The sequence below is a fragment of the Rana temporaria genome, chromosome 1, assembly GCF_905171775.1.
Source record: "Rana temporaria chromosome 1, aRanTem1.1, whole genome shotgun sequence".
Taxonomy (NCBI): Eukaryota; Metazoa; Chordata; class Amphibia; order Anura; family Ranidae; genus Rana; species Rana temporaria.
The window spans coordinates 116,945,230-116,966,066 of record NC_053489.1 but is presented as its reverse complement, the minus strand read 5'-3'; the positions used below and the strand labels follow the sequence as shown (position 1 = coordinate 116,966,066).

At 40.6% G+C, this 20,837-nt stretch overlaps 1 protein-coding gene across 16 annotated transcripts in view; it reads left to right on the top strand.

Annotated features, from left to right (window-relative positions):
* The window catches only part of MEF2C (myocyte enhancer factor 2C), a 375,780-nt gene that overhangs the window by 341,597 nt on the left and 13,346 nt on the right, over positions 1-20,837 (top strand). For 10 of the 16 annotated variants that reach the window (XM_040341964.1, XM_040341978.1, XM_040341991.1 and 7 more), the window contains 4 exons: positions 9,050-9,222; positions 13,503-13,526; positions 14,275-14,404; positions 19,462-19,597. In XM_040341964.1, the coding sequence (XP_040197898.1) occupies positions 9,050-9,222; positions 13,503-13,526; positions 14,275-14,404; positions 19,462-19,597 (463 nt within the window). The remainder of the gene's footprint in view (positions 1-9,049; positions 9,223-13,502; positions 13,527-14,274; positions 14,405-19,461; positions 19,598-20,837) is intronic. The other 6 variants (XM_040342013.1, XM_040342018.1, XM_040342005.1 and 3 more) reach the window with 1 other exon arrangement.

The window sequence follows — 20,837 nt, the reverse complement described above, 5'->3', positions numbered from 1 at the left end:
CTGCCCAAATTATGCACGCTAAAAGTATTTATATTTTCTGAACAGACATTAAAAGTACTTTAAAACAAGTCCTTAGTCACCACTGTATCTATATACATTTTAGAGAAATTCATTCAAGTTTACAACAGAGGCAGAGAAATGTAGGTCTCATGCATAGGGGCACTACAGTCATACACAGTAAAAATCAAACATTTCTCTGACCCTGGTAGTGACAGGTGTTTGCGTACAGTTGCTTGCACAAATCAATGACAGGCTTTGACTGTATGTTGATATTATTAGGCATTCTAAGACAGCTGACAAAAGTTCGATAGTGCTTGCAGTTGATTAATATTATTATCAATGGAGGGCAGTCAAATGGCCACATTACTTTACCATGTCTGCAAACAAGTTAGCTGCAATCCCATGCTTGACCTGAACCCAAAGCTCATTCCTACTACTGATCCTGACAGAAGTCCTGTGTCCTGTACGCTCTGCAATGTTATCTTAAAGCTGAACTCCAGGAATTTAGTCATTTTCAAAAATGTTTACAAAGTGGCTGAAATACATGCCACCTCTTTAATTTACAAATTGTACTTTTACTGAATGCCAGCAGCATAGCTACTGCTATACTTCCAGCGCTCTGATGCAGGAGCTTCTGATCCCAGCACCTGCAGCTGCAGAGTTGTATGAAGCCACTATGCCCATCCTACCCCCCTTACTGTCTAATCACAGAGTGCTTTGTATTTAGTGTATTTACAAGTTATACAGCCTTCTGTGAATGGGCAGCAGAGGGAAGGTGTGAACAGAGTTGTTGCTGGAGGTGAAGGCAGTGCCTTTCCAGCCAGAGCACTTTGAGCATTGTGAGATTTGTACTCCTGACCCTCAGTTAAATTGTCATATATAAATTAAAGAGCTAAATCAACGAGGTGGCATAGTAAGCCAGCAGATTTGACAAAGTGGCTAAATTCTTAGAATTCAGCTTAATGCCACGTACACACGATCGGAATTTCCGACAACAAATGTTCAATGGGAGCTTGTTGTCGGAAATTCCGACTGTATGTAGGCTCCATCGGACATTTGCTGTCGGATGGAGCCTTGTGTGATGCTTCTCTATTGATGCAGTACAGTAAGTTAGCATTGTCACCCTAGGGCAGGAAGTGTGTTACTTGTAGGATTACAGGGTGAAAATAAAGGGAAAAAATCCTGGAAAAACTAAACTAGCCACACAAATGGAGAGCTAGAACATATCAGGTTGATGTTTTTAGATGCAAAAAATACTTAGGTACTCAATTTGCATTCAGGATGCAAGTTTGGATATGTGTATTGTGGCTTCACTAGTTAATGTTCTACTAAAAAATAGATGGCTAAAATACATAGAAGTTGTTAGTGATCACAAACCAACAACCTGGACGTGGATGGATGTTTCTTAAATATAGGCTTTAGCAAAGGTTTACCTTTGTACTTTATTCATAGAACACTAATCACCAAACATGTTTGAGTTATTTTAAGTGCCGTTTATAAATATCTTTCCTCTTATCCTATGATAGAAATTATTCCAAAAACTATAACCAGACGTCTTTGATGAATTTCTGCCTTTTTAGTTTGTAATAACAAATAAGATTGTCTTTATGCTTGTGACTCTTCAGTATGGATTTTTTATATGTGACTTTTTTGTTGTGTTTTTTCCTTCCATTTTATTTTGAGTCTGTTTATGTAATTTTGTAGTTTAACTTTCAAGGACAGATTAGATTGTGTGAAGAGGAATTTTTTTTTTTTTTCTGTTTACATCTTTCATCAGAAGAAGATCAGCGCCAAGGACAACTATTTTAGCTTTACTAGATTTTTTATTCAGTTACCTGTTTTCTTGGAGTAGTACACTATGAAACTTTTAGGGCACCAGCCTGTTCTGGCTTTCCCAGAAAAGTCTAAGATTACTCATTATTGTAAACATTAGGCTTCCGATTTATCGCAGTTCTGAAGATAAATACTGATAGTCATTTGGAAGAGTTCTGCTGCATTGTAATTTATAAGTCAGTGTACTTATAAGCAACTGTATAGGCCTCCATGTTGCTAGCTACATTGTGTAGAGAAGTAAGCATAAATAGTCTTCAGAATAATTAAATAAATATACATATATATATATATTGCCAAAAGTATTGGGGCGCCTTTACACGCTCATGAACTTTAATGGTATCCCAGTCATAGCCTGTAGGGTTTAATATTGAGTTGGCCCACCCTTAATGTTGGGAGCATGAAATGATCCAAAATGTACTGGTATGCGGATGCCTTAAGTGTTCCCTTCTCTGGAACTAAGGGTCCAAGCCCAACACCTGAAAAACAACTCAACATCATAAACCCCCCTCCACCAAATGATTTGGAGGGGTGGCCCAATACTTTTGGCAGTATAGTGTGGAAGAGCATGTTTGGGGTGGAGGAACTTCACTGCCCTGCACAGTCCTAACCTCAACCCGATAGAACACCTTTGGGGTGAATTAGAGTGTAGACTGCGAGCAAGTTCATGCGTGTGTAAAGGCAGGTGTTCCAGTACTTTTGGCAATATACTGTATGGCCCCGTACACACGACCAGTTTCCTCGGCAGAATTCAGCTTCCGACCGAGTTTCTGGCTGAATTCTGCCGAGGAAACTGGTCGTGTGTACACTTTCGGCCGAGGAAGCCGACGAGGAGCTCGGCGAGGAAATAGAGAACATGTTCTCTATTTCCTCGTTGTTCTATGGGAGCTCTCTCCCCGCCGAGCTCCTCGGCGGCTTCAGTGCTGAACTGGCCGAGGAACTCGATGTGTTTGGCCGTGTGTACGAGGCCTCTGTCTTGTTGGTAGGCATGGGAATTACAAAAAAAATATGTGAAAGCTAATGTCTACATTTAAACTGATTCCATGATTCAATGCAAATCTTTATTTGTATAGATGGGTTCACTTACCTTTGTAATTCAAGATAGGGCATCCATGCTTCACCAATATATCTCCAAACAATAAAAAAAATCCACCTCCCTCAGCAATATAAGGAAGATATTGGGTGACAGGTGGGACTGTTGTGTTTCCTGTGGTATGTCTAGATTTCATTAACCACAATTGTGCAGTAGTGCGACACTGTACCCAAACAAAATTTACATCCTTTTTTCCCCATAAATAGAGCTTTATTTTGGTGGTATTTGATCACCTCTGCAGGTTTTAATTTTTTGCGCTATAAACAAAAAAAGAGCGATAATTTTGAAAAAAAAGCTATATTTTTTACTTTTCGCTATAATAAATATCCCTCCCAAAAAATGTCTAGCTCAGTTTGGCCCGATATGTATTCTTCTACATATTTTTTGGTAAGAAAAATAATGAAATTAGCGTATATTGGTATAATGGTAAACAGGTCAAATAGGCAGGGTGAATGTCCCTAATGGAGCACATACAGCAATAAAAACTGACAGGTGTTCTAATTTTTCCAAAACGAAAAAAAAAAGTTCTGCCTTTAGTTACACTTTAAAGAGAAGGATTCCTTTGTGTCTGAAAGAGAATAAAAAAGAAAACATGAAATAGTAAAAACCCAAATGTATGGTTTAAACCTGCTCTAAACCTATACTTTGCAATTACATTCCGTCTGGAAAATGATCAAATTAAATGGGTCTCTATGCGCTGTGTCACATTCCTCTACCCACTTGAAAGTGCAAAAATGATATGTCATAAATGAATGGATTTCCTGACTATACAGTATGCGAAAATGGAAAACAGATGATTTGCAAAAAGTGTATTATACTTTTGGCTTCAGCTTGAATAAAATCCATAGTTGTGTGCATATGTGAAACAATATGAACACACAATTAGTAAACCAAGAACAAAATGATAGCGATATTAAACATTTTCTGTAACATTGTATAACATGTAATGTGTTCTGTTATAGAAAGGGTTTAAAGGGACAGTCCACAAAAAAAATGTCTCATCCTATTTAGCCCACTCATGTATCCTGGTTAGGTCTTCCACCACCGCCTGCAAAAAAAAAATGTTGATGAAAAATATGGTCTGTACATGTACATGGGTCCTTTTTCATTTGGGTATGGAAATGCCACAATGAGTGGCAATAAAGCTTAACTCACCTTATTTGTTTGCAAAACACAAGATGACATCCTGTGCACTACCCAGCATGGAAGGCCTGGAATCATTTGTACGTGTTTATTAAAATATTCAAAATTATTGCCAATTTATTTGATAAAACAGTCAACATTAGAATCGCTATTTGTAATTGGGGCAAATGTGCTCACCTTAGTAACAGTAAATACAACTGCAGTCTAGAAAGAAGAGGCATGTGTCAACCAATTGCACTTAAAATATTAAATATTTTTTATGCTTACAAAATATACTGACCACATATTATTGAATAGGATACATGTATTCCTGTCCATAATGTACAGTATCTCCCTAGGTCTCTTAGCTTTTTCTTAAGTCTGATCACCAACGTGTAGTACTAGCTCTAAATGTATTTACTGCACAGCCCATTCACCAACTAATTCTAGCTTGTGATAGCGATTTCTTCACACTGCATAAAATAGAACTTAGCACATTGGAACGTAGGATTGGAGCACAGCGGCTCATTGGCTGGTACTCGTGCCTTACACTGCCTAGATCCTGACTTAAATTTCCATTAGGCAATCTGCATGGAATTTGTATGTTCTTCCTCTGTGGGTTTCTCTTGGCTACACTGGTTCACTCTCAAAACCGCAATGATAGGTTAATTAGCTTGCACACAAGTTAGACCTAGTGTTTTTATATAAGTGTGTCTGTGGCAGAGATGTTAGCCAGTAAGGTTCTCGGGGGGGGGGGGGGGGGGACAAATCCATATGGTAATATGTATAAATGGAAACAAGTGAGCTGGCAAAAGATTTGGAAACGTTTTGTTGATTTTGACAGTGGTCAAAGATCTGTCCACTCATATTGCAGTTGGCAAACTCGTTGCAACAATTTTACTTAATTGAGTAACTCTTTATTTCCATGTACAAGAAATGAATGTACCGTTCTTTATTTTGTGCAGAATAAAGGACAATATTTACCAGCTGTAGAGTTTGCCAGCTGTACCTAAAAATATCCTACAATAATCACAAGCATTTGGTTGAACACACAGACACTTTTTTCTCTGTAAAAAGTTGAATGGGTGTTAAAGTGGAAGTAAACCTATCGATTTAACGGTTTCAGAAAACAGTTACATTCCCAGCATGCCAGGAATCCTAACATGTCACATTTGCTTATGCTGTTAAACCATCCAATGGCTGGTGTCATAACTTATCACAAATGCAAGCATCATGGCAGTTGATGATTAAACAGAGGCCAAAATGGCAGCTCCCTTGGAAATGAAGGAGAGTTTACTTAAGATTAAAGAGGACCTTGCAATCCATGCAAGGTTAATTTTATGATTTGCAGCTCCCCTACCCCTTGCTATAACACTAAATAAAAGTAAAAACAAAAAAAACATCTGTAGGGGGTGTTAGATATATTACTTACCTTTCTTCCGGCTTCCATAGTGCAGGTGGTGACGTCATCGCCCTACGGAAGAGATCCTGGGAAATGCTGAGTACTATAAAACCTTGCAAGGAGATGTTGCAACACAGTGCTGGGAAAGTTTTCTCAAAGAGATTTGAGCTACTCAACATTCCCAAGATCTCTCTGGAAAAAGGATGACATCACCCTCGCCTGGACACCATATAAGCTGGGAAAAGTAAGTATATTTTAAGTATATTTTTCCTCTACAGGTGCTTTTTGGAAACTTGTACACAGAATTTAATTTCAGCAAGGAAGAGAAGATCTCACTTTTTAGGTGCAAGGTCTGCTTTCAGAATACACACATTTTAATATACAGTTATACAATTACACTCTATTATACACACTATTATTATATATAATACATAATGCATTCAGTGCATGTTTTACAGTATACCACAATATAATCCATGGCTCCAAGTATGGGTTTTATGGTGGTTGTCAAATGCAGAATTATATTGTTACTGAAAGCTGCATGCTTGTTTTTTCCAAGGGTAGGTTCTTGTGTCAGTTGAAAAAGGCAGCCATCTAACATTCATCAAGTCTCACAATCCTAAGGCCCCTTTCACACTGGGGTGGTGGGTGCGTCAGCCGCAAAGCACCTCTGCCTGCGGTATAGCCGCGGTGTCCCATTGATGGGCAGGAGCTGTGGAGGAGCGGTATACACACTGCTCCTTCACCGCTCTAAAGAAGCAGCTAGCAGGACTTTTTTTTACCATCCTGCTAGCTAGCGCAACCGCTTTCACACTGGAGACACAGCAGTTGTTTAGGGTCAGTTTGTAGACGCTATTTTTAGCGTAATAGCGCCTGCAAAAAAACGCTGCAGTGTGAAAGGGGTCTAAGAATGTTTATTTGGTGGCTGGATGCAAGAACACTTAAATATAGGTCTACAAAGCATTGCTTGAAAGAATCTGATTGTACTGACAAATGATTTCCCATTATGATCAAAACATAAAAAACATAAAATATTGCAGAGCAGAACATTAAAAAGCAGAAAAATAAGTGGCGACCATTTCTTAGTTCCTGTAAATATTTTACACTTGTTCAGTCCACCTGTACTACAAAACATGCCCCTTACAAAATCATCTTCTTGTTAGACAAAGTCTGCCTGATTGTTTTAAATTGTAAAATTCACCGGCATCCTAGCTGTAAAGATGTCTTATCTTAGTCCCTCGATCTCAAGCGAGTAAAAGCAAACACAAGCATGCAAATGCAATTAGCAAGACATATGTTTCAATAAGTTGACATATCAAAGAGCAGCGGAGCTGGTAACTAATAGGAAGCAATCTCTCATCAAGTGTTGATTTAGCACTGTAGGGATACAAGAAAAGAGAGATGAAAAAAGACTTGTTCTAGAAATTAGGAGACTTGCAGAAGTAAAATGTCTGGAGATAATGAGGCACGTGAAAGTCTTTTAGCACCTCTCTTTTTATTTTCTGTGTCGAAAACATTTCTAGGAACAACCAGCGGGCAAAACACAATGTTTTTGAAGAGAAAATATTTGTATGTATGTGCAGCTATATCTACATACTGCTACATACTTTATATCTGTGCATGAACTGCCTCTTTATTATAGTGTGTGGGTATTCTAACATTATGATGTATTTATATATTAATCAATATGATTGGCACAGTGGTGTAGTGGGTAGCACTCTTGCCTAGCAGTAAAAAGGGTCACTGGTTCAAATCCCAACCATGACACCACCTGCCTGGTGTTTGTATATCCTCCCTGTGCCTGTGTGGGTTTCGTCTGGGTACTCTGGTTTCCTCCCACGCTCCAAAGACATGCTGGTAGGTTAATTGGCTTCTGTCTAAATTGGCCCTAGTATATGAATGTGAGTTAGGGACCTTAGATTGTAAGCTCCTTGAGGGTAGGGAATGTACAATGTATATGTAAAGCACTGCGTAAATTGACGGCTCTATATAGGTACCTTAAATAATAATAATTAGCCGTAGGGATACCTATACACTACCAGGGCCGGATTAAAAGCATCACTGGCCTGGTGCTGAGGATTTTGGTGGAAGGTTTTTAGGAAAAAAAAATAAAAACACAAACATTTTTGTTAAAATAAATAAATTATTAATGAATTATTAAAACAAATTAAATAGAGAGGTGGGTAAGGGCATGTATAAGGGGGTGGTGACAGAGAGGGGAGAGTTAAAAGATGTCTCTGGTTAACTTCAGTAGAGTAGTAATGTGGCGCCTCACGATTTAGATATCAATTATCAATACCGCCTGCTGCCCGCAATTTACATACCAATGCCACCTGCCACATGCGATTTACATAGCAACTCCGTCTGCGCTCGCAATTTACATATCAATACAGCCCGCAATTTACATATCAATCGTGTACACACACAGGCTGGGCAGCTTTAGTGACTCGCTGGGCTGGTCCTATCTTAAGGTAGAGGCCTGGAGCTACAGCTTCAATTGCCCCTATGCTAATCCAGCCCGGTACACTATAAACCTATAATCTACCTACCTAGCCCAAATGGGCTTCCAAACATGGTAGAGAGTTATTTATAAATATCACTGCAGTAGTTAGCACTCTTGTATTGCAGTGCTAGAGTCCTGAGTTTAGTACCCATCCAGAACACAGATTGCACATGGTTTGTAGGCTTTGTTTACCTTCTATTATGAGGTGTAACCAGCGTCCCGAAATCCCACGCATGCGTCGAATTGATTCGACGCATGCGTGGAAGCATTGCACTTCCGTGTTTGAGAACATCGCTGTCTTCTACGTCACCGTGTTCTCTGTCCGCGGGGATTTTGGTCTGATGGTGTGTACACACATCAGACCAAAAGCTCCCAGGAGACATGTCCGATGAAAACGGTCCGCGGACCGTTTTCATCAGACATGTCTCCTCGTGTGTACGGGGCCTTAGGCCGCGTACACACGGTCGATCCATCCGATGAGAATAGTCCGACGGACCGTTTTCATCGGTTCACCGATGTCTGATGTGCGTACACACCATCAGTTCAAAATCCGATCGGGTCAGAACACGGTGACGTAAAACACACGATGTGCTGAAATAAACAAAGTTCAATGCTTCCAAACATGCGTCGACTTGATTCTGAGCATGCGCGGCCTAAAAGATTCATATTTTGAATATGCTGTTTAGTATTCCTAGAATGCTCACATTATACAGCTAGGAAATTTTCCTTATTTTTCTCTAATTTGATCTATTTGTTTTTCCATTCAATTTTGCTGACAGTGTTGAATATTGATATCCACCAAAAAATCTTTTATCAGATCTCACACTGAATATAGGTTGTATGAAACATTCATAGGATAGCAAAACATTTTACAATCTGGTTGTCCAAGTGTTACGTCAAATAGTACAAAAGTGAAAATATCTCATGTAACATGTAGATCCATCTTACTCGATTGCCGTTTCATGTCCAATTTAGAACTTCATTGGTTATGTGGGCCCAAACAAATAGTAGTCATGGATCATGCAATGAAACTTTAACATGAGACCAACTTTACATTTTCCTATCTAAGACAGATTTTTTTTATTTTCTGTTTTAACAGGAAATGGGTATGGCAATCATCGTAACTCACCAGGTCTGCTGGTCTCACCTGGTAACTTGAATAAAAATATGCAAACAAAATCACCACCGCCAATGAACTTGGGGATGAACAATCGTAAACCCGACCTTAGAGTTCTTATTCCACCTGGCAGCAAGAATACAATGCCCTCTGTGGTAAGTTATCATTCCTAATAAATCTTTTGATTATAAAATGGTGGTTATTTTTTTTCCACCACCTATTATATCTATAAAATGGAAGATAATGTTATGTGGGTGTCTCACTTGATTGCATCTCGACTAACAGCTCTGAAAGATTAATAATCAGAGTTAGCGATAGATGAATTGAAACTTTGTGTTGTTTTCAGCCATACTGAGTGCCATGTGTTGTCGGAAAATCATGCTGTATGTGTGAGACATTGAGTTATGCCAAATCATAGATCTTCTGCTCTGAATATGGCTGACAAGAACCCATTCTGGCAGTGGAAGAGCTTATTCTTTACTCACATGCATAGTCAACTCAAAGTTATTTGGAAATAATACTGTTATTTCCCTTGAATATGCTCTATAATTACTCTGATATTAATTCTAATATAAAATATAATCCCTATTAAAAGAACTAACAGCAGTATCCAGAAATACTGTTAACACTGCTTTTGGTCTATGATTTACAGTATCTGACACTTTAGGCTAAAAGAGGTTGAATGATGTAAATAGTTAAATTGGTTTCTAAAGCTAGAACTTTTATTTACCATAATGCATTCCCTAAAGTAAGGTAAAAAAAAAAAGTTTTTGCTACTTGCTGTGTGTCCTTGCTTGCCTAAACACTTACCTGAGTCCTCTCTCGATCCAGCGATGTGCCCAGCTGAAGGTCTTCTCTCCCCAATTTGTGCTCTCATCACACAAAACTGAGAGCAGTGGGAGTCATTGGCTGTCAGTCAAATCCTGTGAGCAGAGAGCAGAGCAAGGCAAGGGCGAGTTGGGGGGGGGCAAACCGAGCCATGCTGTGTGTATCCATGGATGCACACATCCCAGCTCGAGAGGGAGCCTGAATGTCTACCCGCATGGCAAGCTGCTTGCTGGGGGGGTGGAGACATAGAAGAGGAGGAGCCAAGATTGCTGGCAGGGGACCCAAGAAGAGAAGTCTTGGGTTGTTCTGTGCATTGCAAATGCAGTGCCTTTAGAAATGCTATAAGGTATATCTAAATATTTTTGCAATATTTTTATAATGGATAGAATAATGTATGGATAAAATACCTGTTTTTTTTGTTTTTTTTTTTGCTATTGTTGTCCACTTACGAATATCCTCCATCACTTCCAGTCTTATAGACACAAGACAGAAAATGAAAGGAGACCTTTCTTAAAGTAGAACGTTCACCCTTAAAGCGGAGGTTCACCCATAGAGAACACATTTTCCCCTTAGCTTCATGCTCGTTTTGTCTAGGGGAATCGGCTAGTTGTTTTAAAATATGACCTGTACTTACCGTTTACGAGATGCATCCTCTCCGTCGCTTCCGGGTATGGGCTGCGGGACTGGGCGTTCCTATCTTGATTGACAGTCTTCCGAGAGGCTTCCGACGGTCGCATCCATCGCGTCACGATTTTCCGAAAGAAGCCGAACGTCGGTGCGCAGGCGCAGTATAGAGCCGCACCGACGTTCGGCTTCTTTCGGCTACGAGTGACGCGATGGATGCGACCGTCGAAAGCCTCTCGGAAGACTGTCAATCAAGAAGGAACGCCCGCTCCCGAAGACCCATACCCGGAAGCCGACGGAGAAGATGCATCTCGAAAACGGTAAGTACGGCTCATATTTTAAAACAAATAGCCGATTCCCCTAGACAAAACGAGCATGAAGCTAAGGAGAAAAGAGAAAAAAAAAAACGAATTGGGTGAACTCCCGCTTTAAACTAATATCTGTAAATTTACCGGCATCCACAATCTAAAGCCCTGTACACATGATCAGATATCTGATGGAATCTAATCCGATGGAGCTGACTTTCATCAGTCTTGCCTACACACCATCGGTCAAAAATCCGACAGTGTCCAAACACGGTGACGTAAAACACTGCGACGTGCTGAGAAAAATTAAGTTCAATGCTTCCGAGCATGCATCGACTTGATTCTGAGCATGCGTGGATTTTTAACCGATGGACTTCCACACAGACGATCGTTTTTTTCGATCGTAGTTTTGTTCTATTTTTTTTCACCGAGGGAAAACAAACTGATGGGGCCCACACACGATCGGTTTGTCCGATGAAAACGGTCCATCGGTCTGTTTTCATCAGACAAACTGATCGTGTGTACAGGGCTTAAGACTAACCTGTAAAGAAGAAATCGCTATACATACCTATTTTGAAGCTGATCCGTCTTCAATATAAGCTCTGCTATCCTCTTTATTTTGTCTACCAGACTTAGCAGCTTTGATGAAACAAAAAAATATATATATATTGTTAACATAGTTCAATAGTTCAAGCGAAAGTTTACACACACACCTGAATGAGTCAGGGAAGTGACTCTTGCCCACCAGCTTTGTATGGCCTGTGACACCACTGTCATTGGTGCATCCCGTATTAAATGTAAATGTGTAACTTAAAGATTTTTGAATAATGGTAAAAATAAATATAAGCTTTAAACATTTAAAACTAAAAAGAAAGGAAGTTTACCCAGGGAGCAGGTCCATGACAGCATGGGCTCACGGGAAGTAGGTTACCTTAAACACAAACAGTACTGGACCCAGGGGTGGACTGACAACTCATGGGGCCCCCGGGCAATAGAAGATTATGGGGCCTCGGGCAATAGAAGATTATGGGGCCCCTGGGTAAAAGAAGATTATGGGGCCCACAGGCTTACAGATGGCCACCACGCCAGGAGCCAGTGCAGAGGCAGGGCAGCTTAAATCAAAAGCATGTCGGTTTCGGACATATCAGGGACAGATGTTTACATACTGTCCCTGGTTTTATTGAGCCTGGCAACCCTGATGGGGCCCTCTAGTGGCATGGGACCCTCGGGCAGTGCCCAAGAGACCCAATGGTCAGTCCGCCCCTGACTAGACCTTAAAGGGGTTGTAAAGGTACAATTTTTATTTCCTAAATAGCTTCCTTTACCTTAGTGCAGTCCTCCTTCACTTACCTCATCCTTCAATTTTGCTTTTAAATGTCCTTATTTCTTCTGAGAAATCCTCACTTCCTGTTCTTCTGTCTGTAACTACACACAATAATGAGAGGCTTTCTCCCTGGTGTGGAGTGTCGTGCTCGCCCCCTCCCTTGGAATACAGGAGAGTCAGGACTAGGGTGACCACGTGTCCCGGATTGCCCGGAACAGTCCCGCATTTTGCAGGTCTGTCCCGGGCACATTCATTCCAGGGCAATACAGTGTCCCGGAATTAAACTGACACAGCCACCACCCCACCCCCCCCCCCCGGGCCAATCTGATGCCCCCAAAAAAGACCGTCACATCACCGCTTTACTCACTGACAGTACTTGTCCTGGCCGGGAATGCCTGGAGCAGCACAATCCCGCCCCCTGCTTGTGATTGGAGAAATCATAAACCCCGCCTCTTGTGTCCAATTACTGTGCTGTGATTCGTTACAGCACAAGCTGATTTTTGGGAAGGGAGGGTGTCCCTGAATGGTAGTTTGGAAATGTGGTCACCTTAGTCAGGACACCCACTAACACACAGCTCCTTTCTCTATCTGCAATGTAGAGAGCGTGCTGACTCTCCTGTAGTCCAAGGGAGGGGCGAGCACGACACTCCACACCAGGGAGAAAGACTTGCATTACTGTGTGGAGTTACAGACAGAGACAGGAAGTGAGTATTTCTCAGAAGAAATAAGGACATTTAAAAGCAAAATCGAAGGACGAGGTAAGTGAAAGAGGACTGCACTAAGGTAAAGGAAGCTATTTAGGAAAAAAATTGTACCTTTACAACCCCTTTAAACATCAAAGAGGAGGTAAGTATTGTTGCATTTTTTTAATGCAATTTTATCAATTTATATTATATTTTTATAAGATGATGTTTGTTTGTTTTTTAGAAGAAAAAAAAAAGAGAAGACAGAAAGATTTAATAATAGTTAATTTTGTAGATCCTTACATAATATAAAAGAACAAGTTACACTGGTCAGTTCACAATAACAATTCCCCTGCTGTACCTTACATAAAGGCACCAGAATGATTTATTTGTTGGCCCTTAAAAAAATGAGTTTTCTACTGGGATTAGATTATTGACCTAAGTGGGTCACACTTCAGCATCCAGGTAGAGTCAGGAGGGGAGGGAGGTTAGTAATATATTTTCTGTATTAATGACAAATGAAAGCAGTGACACAGCACTGCTGGATGAGCTGGAGAATTCCTGTGCATTTAAAAATCTGCAAGCAACATTATATTTCAACTATCATTTCACCTTTATTAATAATGCATCATTACTAATTGTTACTTAATACTCCTTTTCCTTGCTCTCAGTCTGAGGATGTCGATCTCCTTTTGGTAAGTGGCAAAAAGTGTTTAAGAAAGGCTTTACTCTTTTACTTTTTTTCACTGTTACCGTGAAGGAAAATATACGCAAACCCAGATTATATTTAAATAGACTATAATAATTACTGATGTTACTATTGCTAGTGCAAATTACAAAACTGGAAACCTCCCCAGGTTTAATAATAGGTGCATTGTCATGTCGATGACCAGTTGCTAAAATATGTATAAACTTGTGTCATATATAATGTGAAATATTGAGACTTGCTAAAAAAAAAAAAAAAGCAAAATGACCAAAAAGCAAAACAAAAGGATCCTTACTGCCATCTGCTGCTAATCTTATTAACTGCAGCGGACATCCATTGTCAAAGTGTCTTTTTGCAATAAGTCTAAGCCCAGTCACTGGTAATTTTAATGACATTTTTGCATTTGAATGATAAAGAAACAATGATAGTACAGTATGCATATTTCATCAATTTTCCACATGGTCTGTTTTCAACCCACAATAAAGCAATCTTTACTCGTGGCAAGTTCAATTGCCTAGGAGAAGCTGATGTAATGGGTTGCCATGGCGACACTTGGTCTCTTGAAAGATTGTAAATGATAGGGTTGGAAGAGTTCATGGGAGCCACATGCTAAATGATTAATTTGTATCATGCTGAAGTTTTTTTTTTCTTCACATAAAAAAAAAAAAAACATTATGCACCTGATAAACGTACTAATAATCTTGTTTTTATTTTTTTTCTTCTGTCTCTCTTAATAGAATCAAAGGATAAACAACTCACAATCTGCTCAGTCACTGGCTACCCCAGTGGTTAATGTAGCAACACCGACTTTACCTGGGCAGGGGATGGGAGGATACCCATCAGCAATTTCAACATCGTATGGCACTGGTAAGCAGCGCTAGAAAAAAAATAAAATTGTCAGCTCTCAGACAGCTTTTTATTTGATTTAAAACATGTGTAAATCAATTGGCATTTTATTAGGAAAGAAACACAGTTTGAAAAAAAAAATAAAGGGTAGTACAACTTTCATCTTTATCTTAGTAAACTGTTGGTGATGATTTATTATTTATCCACTTCGGCGTTCACATTTGTACACCACCTACAAATAACTCAGCAATAACTCATTACTTGATAATAACAAAGCAATACATATAAAAGATGTATAAAATACAAACAAGGCTCTCTTTTGGTGATATTGCCTTGAAAAATAATTACATAAACTACAAAATGAACATTTTTTATACTTTGATCAGTGATAGTTAAAAAAAAAAAGAGTGTTACTGTAGATAAAAAGTATATATTTTTGATCATATGTCCATTTAAAAGAAAGTACAATTATGATGCCAGTACATGTTAACCACTTCAGCCCCGGAAGAATTTACCCCCTTCCTGACCAGAGCACTTTTTGCGATTCGTCACTGTGCCGCTTTAACTGATAATTACGCGCTTGTGCGACATGGTACTCAAACAAAATTGCATACTAACGCCGATTCACAACGTTACGCGAGCCCTGCGTACGCAGTTTACGTTGTTTCCGTACGGCGTCTTTCGCGTAATAGCAGGGGCAGTCAATGTTACGTATACCCGTCGTTCCCGCGTCGCGAAATTTCGAATTTACGTAGTTTTCGTAAGTGATTCGTGAATGGCACTGGATGCCATTCACGTTCACTTTGAAGCAAATGACGTCCTTGCGATGTCATTTGCCGCAATGCACATCGTGAAAGTTTCCCGACGGAGCATGCGCTCTACGATCGGCGCGGGAACGTGCCTAATTTAAATGATTCCCGCCCCCTACGGGATCATTTAAATTGCGCGCGCTTACGCCGGGCATTTTGCCAGCGCGCCCATTTTGCCAGCGCGGGCATTTTGGCAGCAATACCACATATGTGGTATTGCTGCGATCGCCAAGAGCTGAAGAATTTGCTTTGGGTTTATCTTTGGTGGTAGGTTATGGTAGTAGCAAGAAATTTACAGGTAAATAAAAAAAAAAAAAAAAAAAAACAGAAGATATCCATTACCCTTTATAACCAAAAGAAAGCCCAAATTGTCCTGAAAAACAAGGTATGATCCATCTGGATACACAAAGTAGTTGTGACAATATGTACGGTTTTACTAACACATGTCAAAGTTGCTAAATAGGGCTTAGGCATTATGATTTTGTTTTACCCTTGGACTGCTTTTACACTGAAAGCGCTGGCTGTTAGCACTAAAGCGATGGTCGTTTTTGCAATGCTTTTCACCCGCAAGCAGGTTAAAAAATGGTTAAAGCTACAGTTTCAAAGCGATTCATTCCAATGGGCAGGGTGTTTTGGAAGCCCTAAATCCAGCCCTTCCAACCCTCCTCGAAGATGCCGCTTGCAGGACTTTTAAGAACGTTCCGCAAGCACACCGCCCGAGTGTGAAAAGACACACTGGAATGAATGGGAAGTGGGTTTCAGGCGCTTAGCAGAGGCTGTTTCCAGCGCAAAAGTACCTGAAAACCGCCCCAGTGTGAAAGGGGTCTTAGGTGTGAAAGGGTTAAGAACCAGAAATTTGCACATGATAAACAGCATGTCCCTTTGCACTTGCCGTATTTTTCTTTCAGTTGCTGTTCCTTGTTAGCTATTTCATATAAAAGAGTTAAAATATAAACTAAAGTAGGATCTGCCATTCGGTTGGGCTTCTTCTAACAAGTTCAGTTCTATCCAGATGGCTCAACTTAAATGTAAGACAGCCCCTCCCCCTTCTGGATCTGCTGTCTTTATCTTTGCATTATTGATCTTTATACAGTAGAACTAATCCTGTTAGTTTAGATTTTAGTCATGAAACAAATTATACAGTATTACCTTTATTTTGTGAAACTAAAATACATCTCAGTGAAGGTGGGGGGAATATTTTCTTTTTTTTTTTTTGCTTTGTATAGCAACAAAAATAATTATCTGCACAAAATAATAAACGGGCTTTTCATCAGCAAGGCAAATTCATGCAGAAGTGTTCAAACCCACTGAAAATCATTTTCTTCCAATAGGAAGTATAATTGCTTTTTTTAATATTTTATATTTATTGGAAGTAAATAAAAAGGAATCAGCAGGGAGGTTTTCACTGTGTCCTTCATCTGTCAGATTGTCAGGTGACTATGGTGAAATTGCTTGATATGTGCAACAGTTTAATTCCATCAGGGGGTTGATTTTGTCTGACCATGAAAATAAATGTGCATATTGATGATTGTCAGTATATTTAACCACTTGCCGCCCGCCAATGACAAATTGACGGCGGCAAAGTGGTTGTAGAATCCTGACCGGACGTCATATGACGTCCTCAGGATTCTGAGCCGCTGTGCGCCCCCGGGGGCGCGCATCGCGGCGATCGTTGTTGCGGGGTGTCAGTCTGACACCCCGCAACACCGATCTCGGTAAAGAGTCTCTCACGGAGATTCTTTACCACGTGATCAGCCATGTCCAACCACGGCTGATCACGATGTAAACAGGAAGAGCCGTTGATGGCTCTTCCTCACTCGCGTCTGACAGACGCGAGTAGAGGAGAGCCGATCGGCGGCTCTCCTGACAGGGGGGGTTTGCGCTGATTGTTTATCAGCGCAGCCCCCCCTCGGATCGCCACACTGGACCACCAGGGAAGCCCACCCTGGACCAGGGAAGGGCAAAAAAAAAAAAAAAAAAAAAGGGGCAAAAAAAAAAAACATAAAAAAAAAAAAGATGCCAATCAGTGCCCACTGATTGGCACACATGGGTAAATCAGTGCCTCCCCACAGTGTCCATCAGTGCCACCCCACAGTGTCCATCAGTGCCACCCCACAGTGTCCATCAGTGCCACCCCACAGTGCCCATCCATGCCCAGTGCCCACCTATCAGTGCCCATCTGTGCCACCCATAAGTATCCATCAGTGCCGCCCATGAGTGCCCATCAGTGCCGCCCATGAGTGCCCATCAGTGCCGCCCATGAGTGCCCATGAGTGCCGCCCATAAGTGCCCATCAGTGCTGCCCATGAGTGCCCATCAGTGCCGCCTATGTGTGCCCATCAGTGCCGCCTATGTGTGCCCATCAGTGTCGCATACCAGCGCCGCCAATCAGTGCCACCTCATCTGTGCCCGTCAGTACTACCTCATCGATGTCCATCAGTGCCATCTCATCGGTGCCCATCAGTGCCGCCATATCAGTGCCCGTAATTGAAAGAGAAAACGTACTTATTTACAAAAAAATTAACAGAAAAAAATAAAAAAGTAATTTTTTTTAGTTGTTGCGCAAAAAAAAAATCGCAGAGGTGATCAAATAACACCAAAAGAAAGCTCTATTTGTGGGGGAAAAAAGGACGCCAATTTTGTTTCGGTACAGTGTAGCATGACCGCACAATTGCCATTCAAAGTGCGACAGTGCTGAAAGCTGAAAATTGGCTTGGGCGGGAAGGTGCGTAAGTGCCCTGTATGGAAGTGGTTAAAGCTGAACTCCAGACAAAAAAATAAAGGCCCATTCTTCTTTTATTGGGGAAGTGCTAAGAACCCCAATGTCTGGTTTTATTGTGCTCTGCGTCCACCATGATGAGATGTCCCCTTTTTTCCCTGTAATATCAGGAAGTGAGTGGAAATCTTTCCAGTGGGGACACGGACTCCAACAAAACATATTTATTTCAATAAAATGGGAAATGGTTAGAACTTCTGTCAGGTTATTATCACTGACTATGACTTCCTGCCCTGCTGGTGACTGCTTCATTTGTTTCTTGTCCTAAGGTGTAATTCTCCCAATGGGGTCAAGGACAGCAATACGAATTTGACAGAAGTGTTTACTTTAACCAAGTCTATCAACAACAACAACAAAAAAAAAAGTTTTGTGTGGAGATGGATGCAGGGTTTTGATTTCTGTTCCCCCATTTGGCCTGAGTTGGGTTTTACCTAGGTCGCATTAGGCTCAGTTCACAAAGCTAAAAAAAACAGGAGTAGTCTTAATGTTTAAAACCATATTGGATTTGTTGGTTCTTTTCAGACCAAAAAGTCCAATTGGGTAAAAAATGGTCTTACGACTGAAAACAAATTACATTATCCTGGTATTAAGCCAATTGTCAGAATTTGAACCTAAGGCCTTGTACCCATGATCCGATTTTTGGCCAACCGAGCGTCAGACTTTTGTCAAAAGGGCGCGTGCCTGGATTTTGTCATGCATACTAACGGCACACAATTGTCAGCCAACAAACACGAACGTAGTGACGTACTATGGGGAATTTCAGCTCTTGAGAGCCACCTCTTGGGCACCTTCTGCTAATGTCGTGTTTGGTGAGCATTGATTCCGAGCATGCATGTTTGCACTTTAGACTTTTGTGTGACGGACTTGTGTACAGACAATACGAAAATCTGACAACAGACCGCTGTCCACCGAAAATATACTAGCCTGCTATACAACATTTGTTGGCTGAAAGTTGGACAACATTTGTCTGAAGGAGGGTACAAACGATCAGATTTTAGGCCAACAGTCTATCATCACACAATCCCCTGCCAACAATCGGATCATGTGTATGAGGCATGAGGCCTCGTACACACGACCGAGTTTCTCGGCAAATACCAGCAAGAAACTTGCTGGGAGATATTTTCTTGCCGAGGAAACCGGTCGTGTGTACATTTTCATCGAGGAAACTGTCGAGAAACTCGACGAGCCAAAAAGAGAGCATGTTCTCTATTTCCTTGACGGGAATGGAGAAAATTGGCTCGTCGAGTTTCGACAGCCTAACAAGGAACTCGACGAGGAAAACGATGTGTTTCGCCCGTCGAGTTTCTTGGTCGTGTGTACGAGGCCTAAGAAGCACAGTATGCAGATCCTTCTATGCTGTTGTATTTTGGAGCCGAGTTCAATATATGTAATTTCTAAAATCCCATTGACCCCTTGGACATGCTTAAGAATATGTATCCATTTTGCTGAAATGCTAACCTGCGCACTTCTTTGTTTGTTCATTTCTGCTGTAGAATATTCCCTAAGCAGTGCAGACCTGTCATCTCTCTCTGGGTTTAATAGCAGCGCCCTTCACCACCTTGGCTCAGTTACTGGCTGGCAACAACACCATCTGCATAACATGCCTCCATCCGCGCTCAGCCATTTGGGGTAAGCTATGTCCCTAGGTACAATGTGATATAACATTAGACTGTTTACAACGTCAGATGGTAACATGACAACAGTACTAGCATATGGGTCCTGCAGATTGCATGTTTTCATTATAATACTTTTGTTTTTGGACCCAGAAAAGCATATTTTTCATTAATGACTTTGTTTAGAGCCTACTATACATAAGTATAGTGCCATTCCTGTTAAGAACCACCCTAGGTTTGTCTTTGTATTTTGACACACTTTACAAGTGCTATACATTTTATATTAGGGTTTAATAAAACCAAGTTTGTGACATTTTGTGATTTACAGTATATTTTTAGAGTTAAGACCTTTCCCTTGAGTACGCAAAAGACCAGTAAACCTGAAATGTTATTTTATGTGAAAGAGCTACTAATACCATTCAAACGTTATAGGTAAGATTACATATACCTGGACGGAAAGTGATATATTTCATATTTGTCACTTTGGTGTGCATCCTGTGGAACAAAGTTAGCTGCCATTTAAAGTGGTTGTAAACACTCACCCTGTAAAATAACCCATTCAGTTTAAAATTGAATGGAAAGCCAAAACATTTTTGTATAGGTATAAAAAAAAACATTATACAGTTTTTTCAAATATAATCTTTATTAGCACCCACAGCGGGCGAAATCAGGTCAATACAACAGAAAAATAAAACATACAAATTGTAATTTGCAGTTGAAAAGTAACAACATTCATCAAGTATATGGCGGCCCAGATTAATGTAGTAGCTTATAAGACTAGTATCTGACCAATGTAGCCGCTTGTTGTTTAAATAACTGACCCGGAGTCACACGTTACCTTTTTCCTATTTTCCAGCAATTGGAAGAAAAAATTAGAACTAAAAAAAAAAAAAAGGGAGAAGGGGGGGGTATTTTTTCCCTTTTTTATACGTGATCACATACCCTCTGTTCTCAGTTGCATAAGAGCTGGGGAAGGAAAAGCAGCAGCACACTAAGCTTCCCTAAGAATTGCTGTGCAACAGGGACATGTCAGGGCAAGTCTGATCATTGGGGGAGAGCCCACTGGGTTCCCAGCATAGCCAGAGAACTGAATATGTTGTGCACTCCTGTTTAGTGTGGTCAGTTTTTAATAGGAAAGCAGAAGGACTGGCAGGAACACCCGGGATTTCACATAAAGGAAGCAATACAAAGAGAACAGGATACTTTCTCTTACAAGTACATGGTACAGCAGGCACATATTAGGAATATGAAGTATT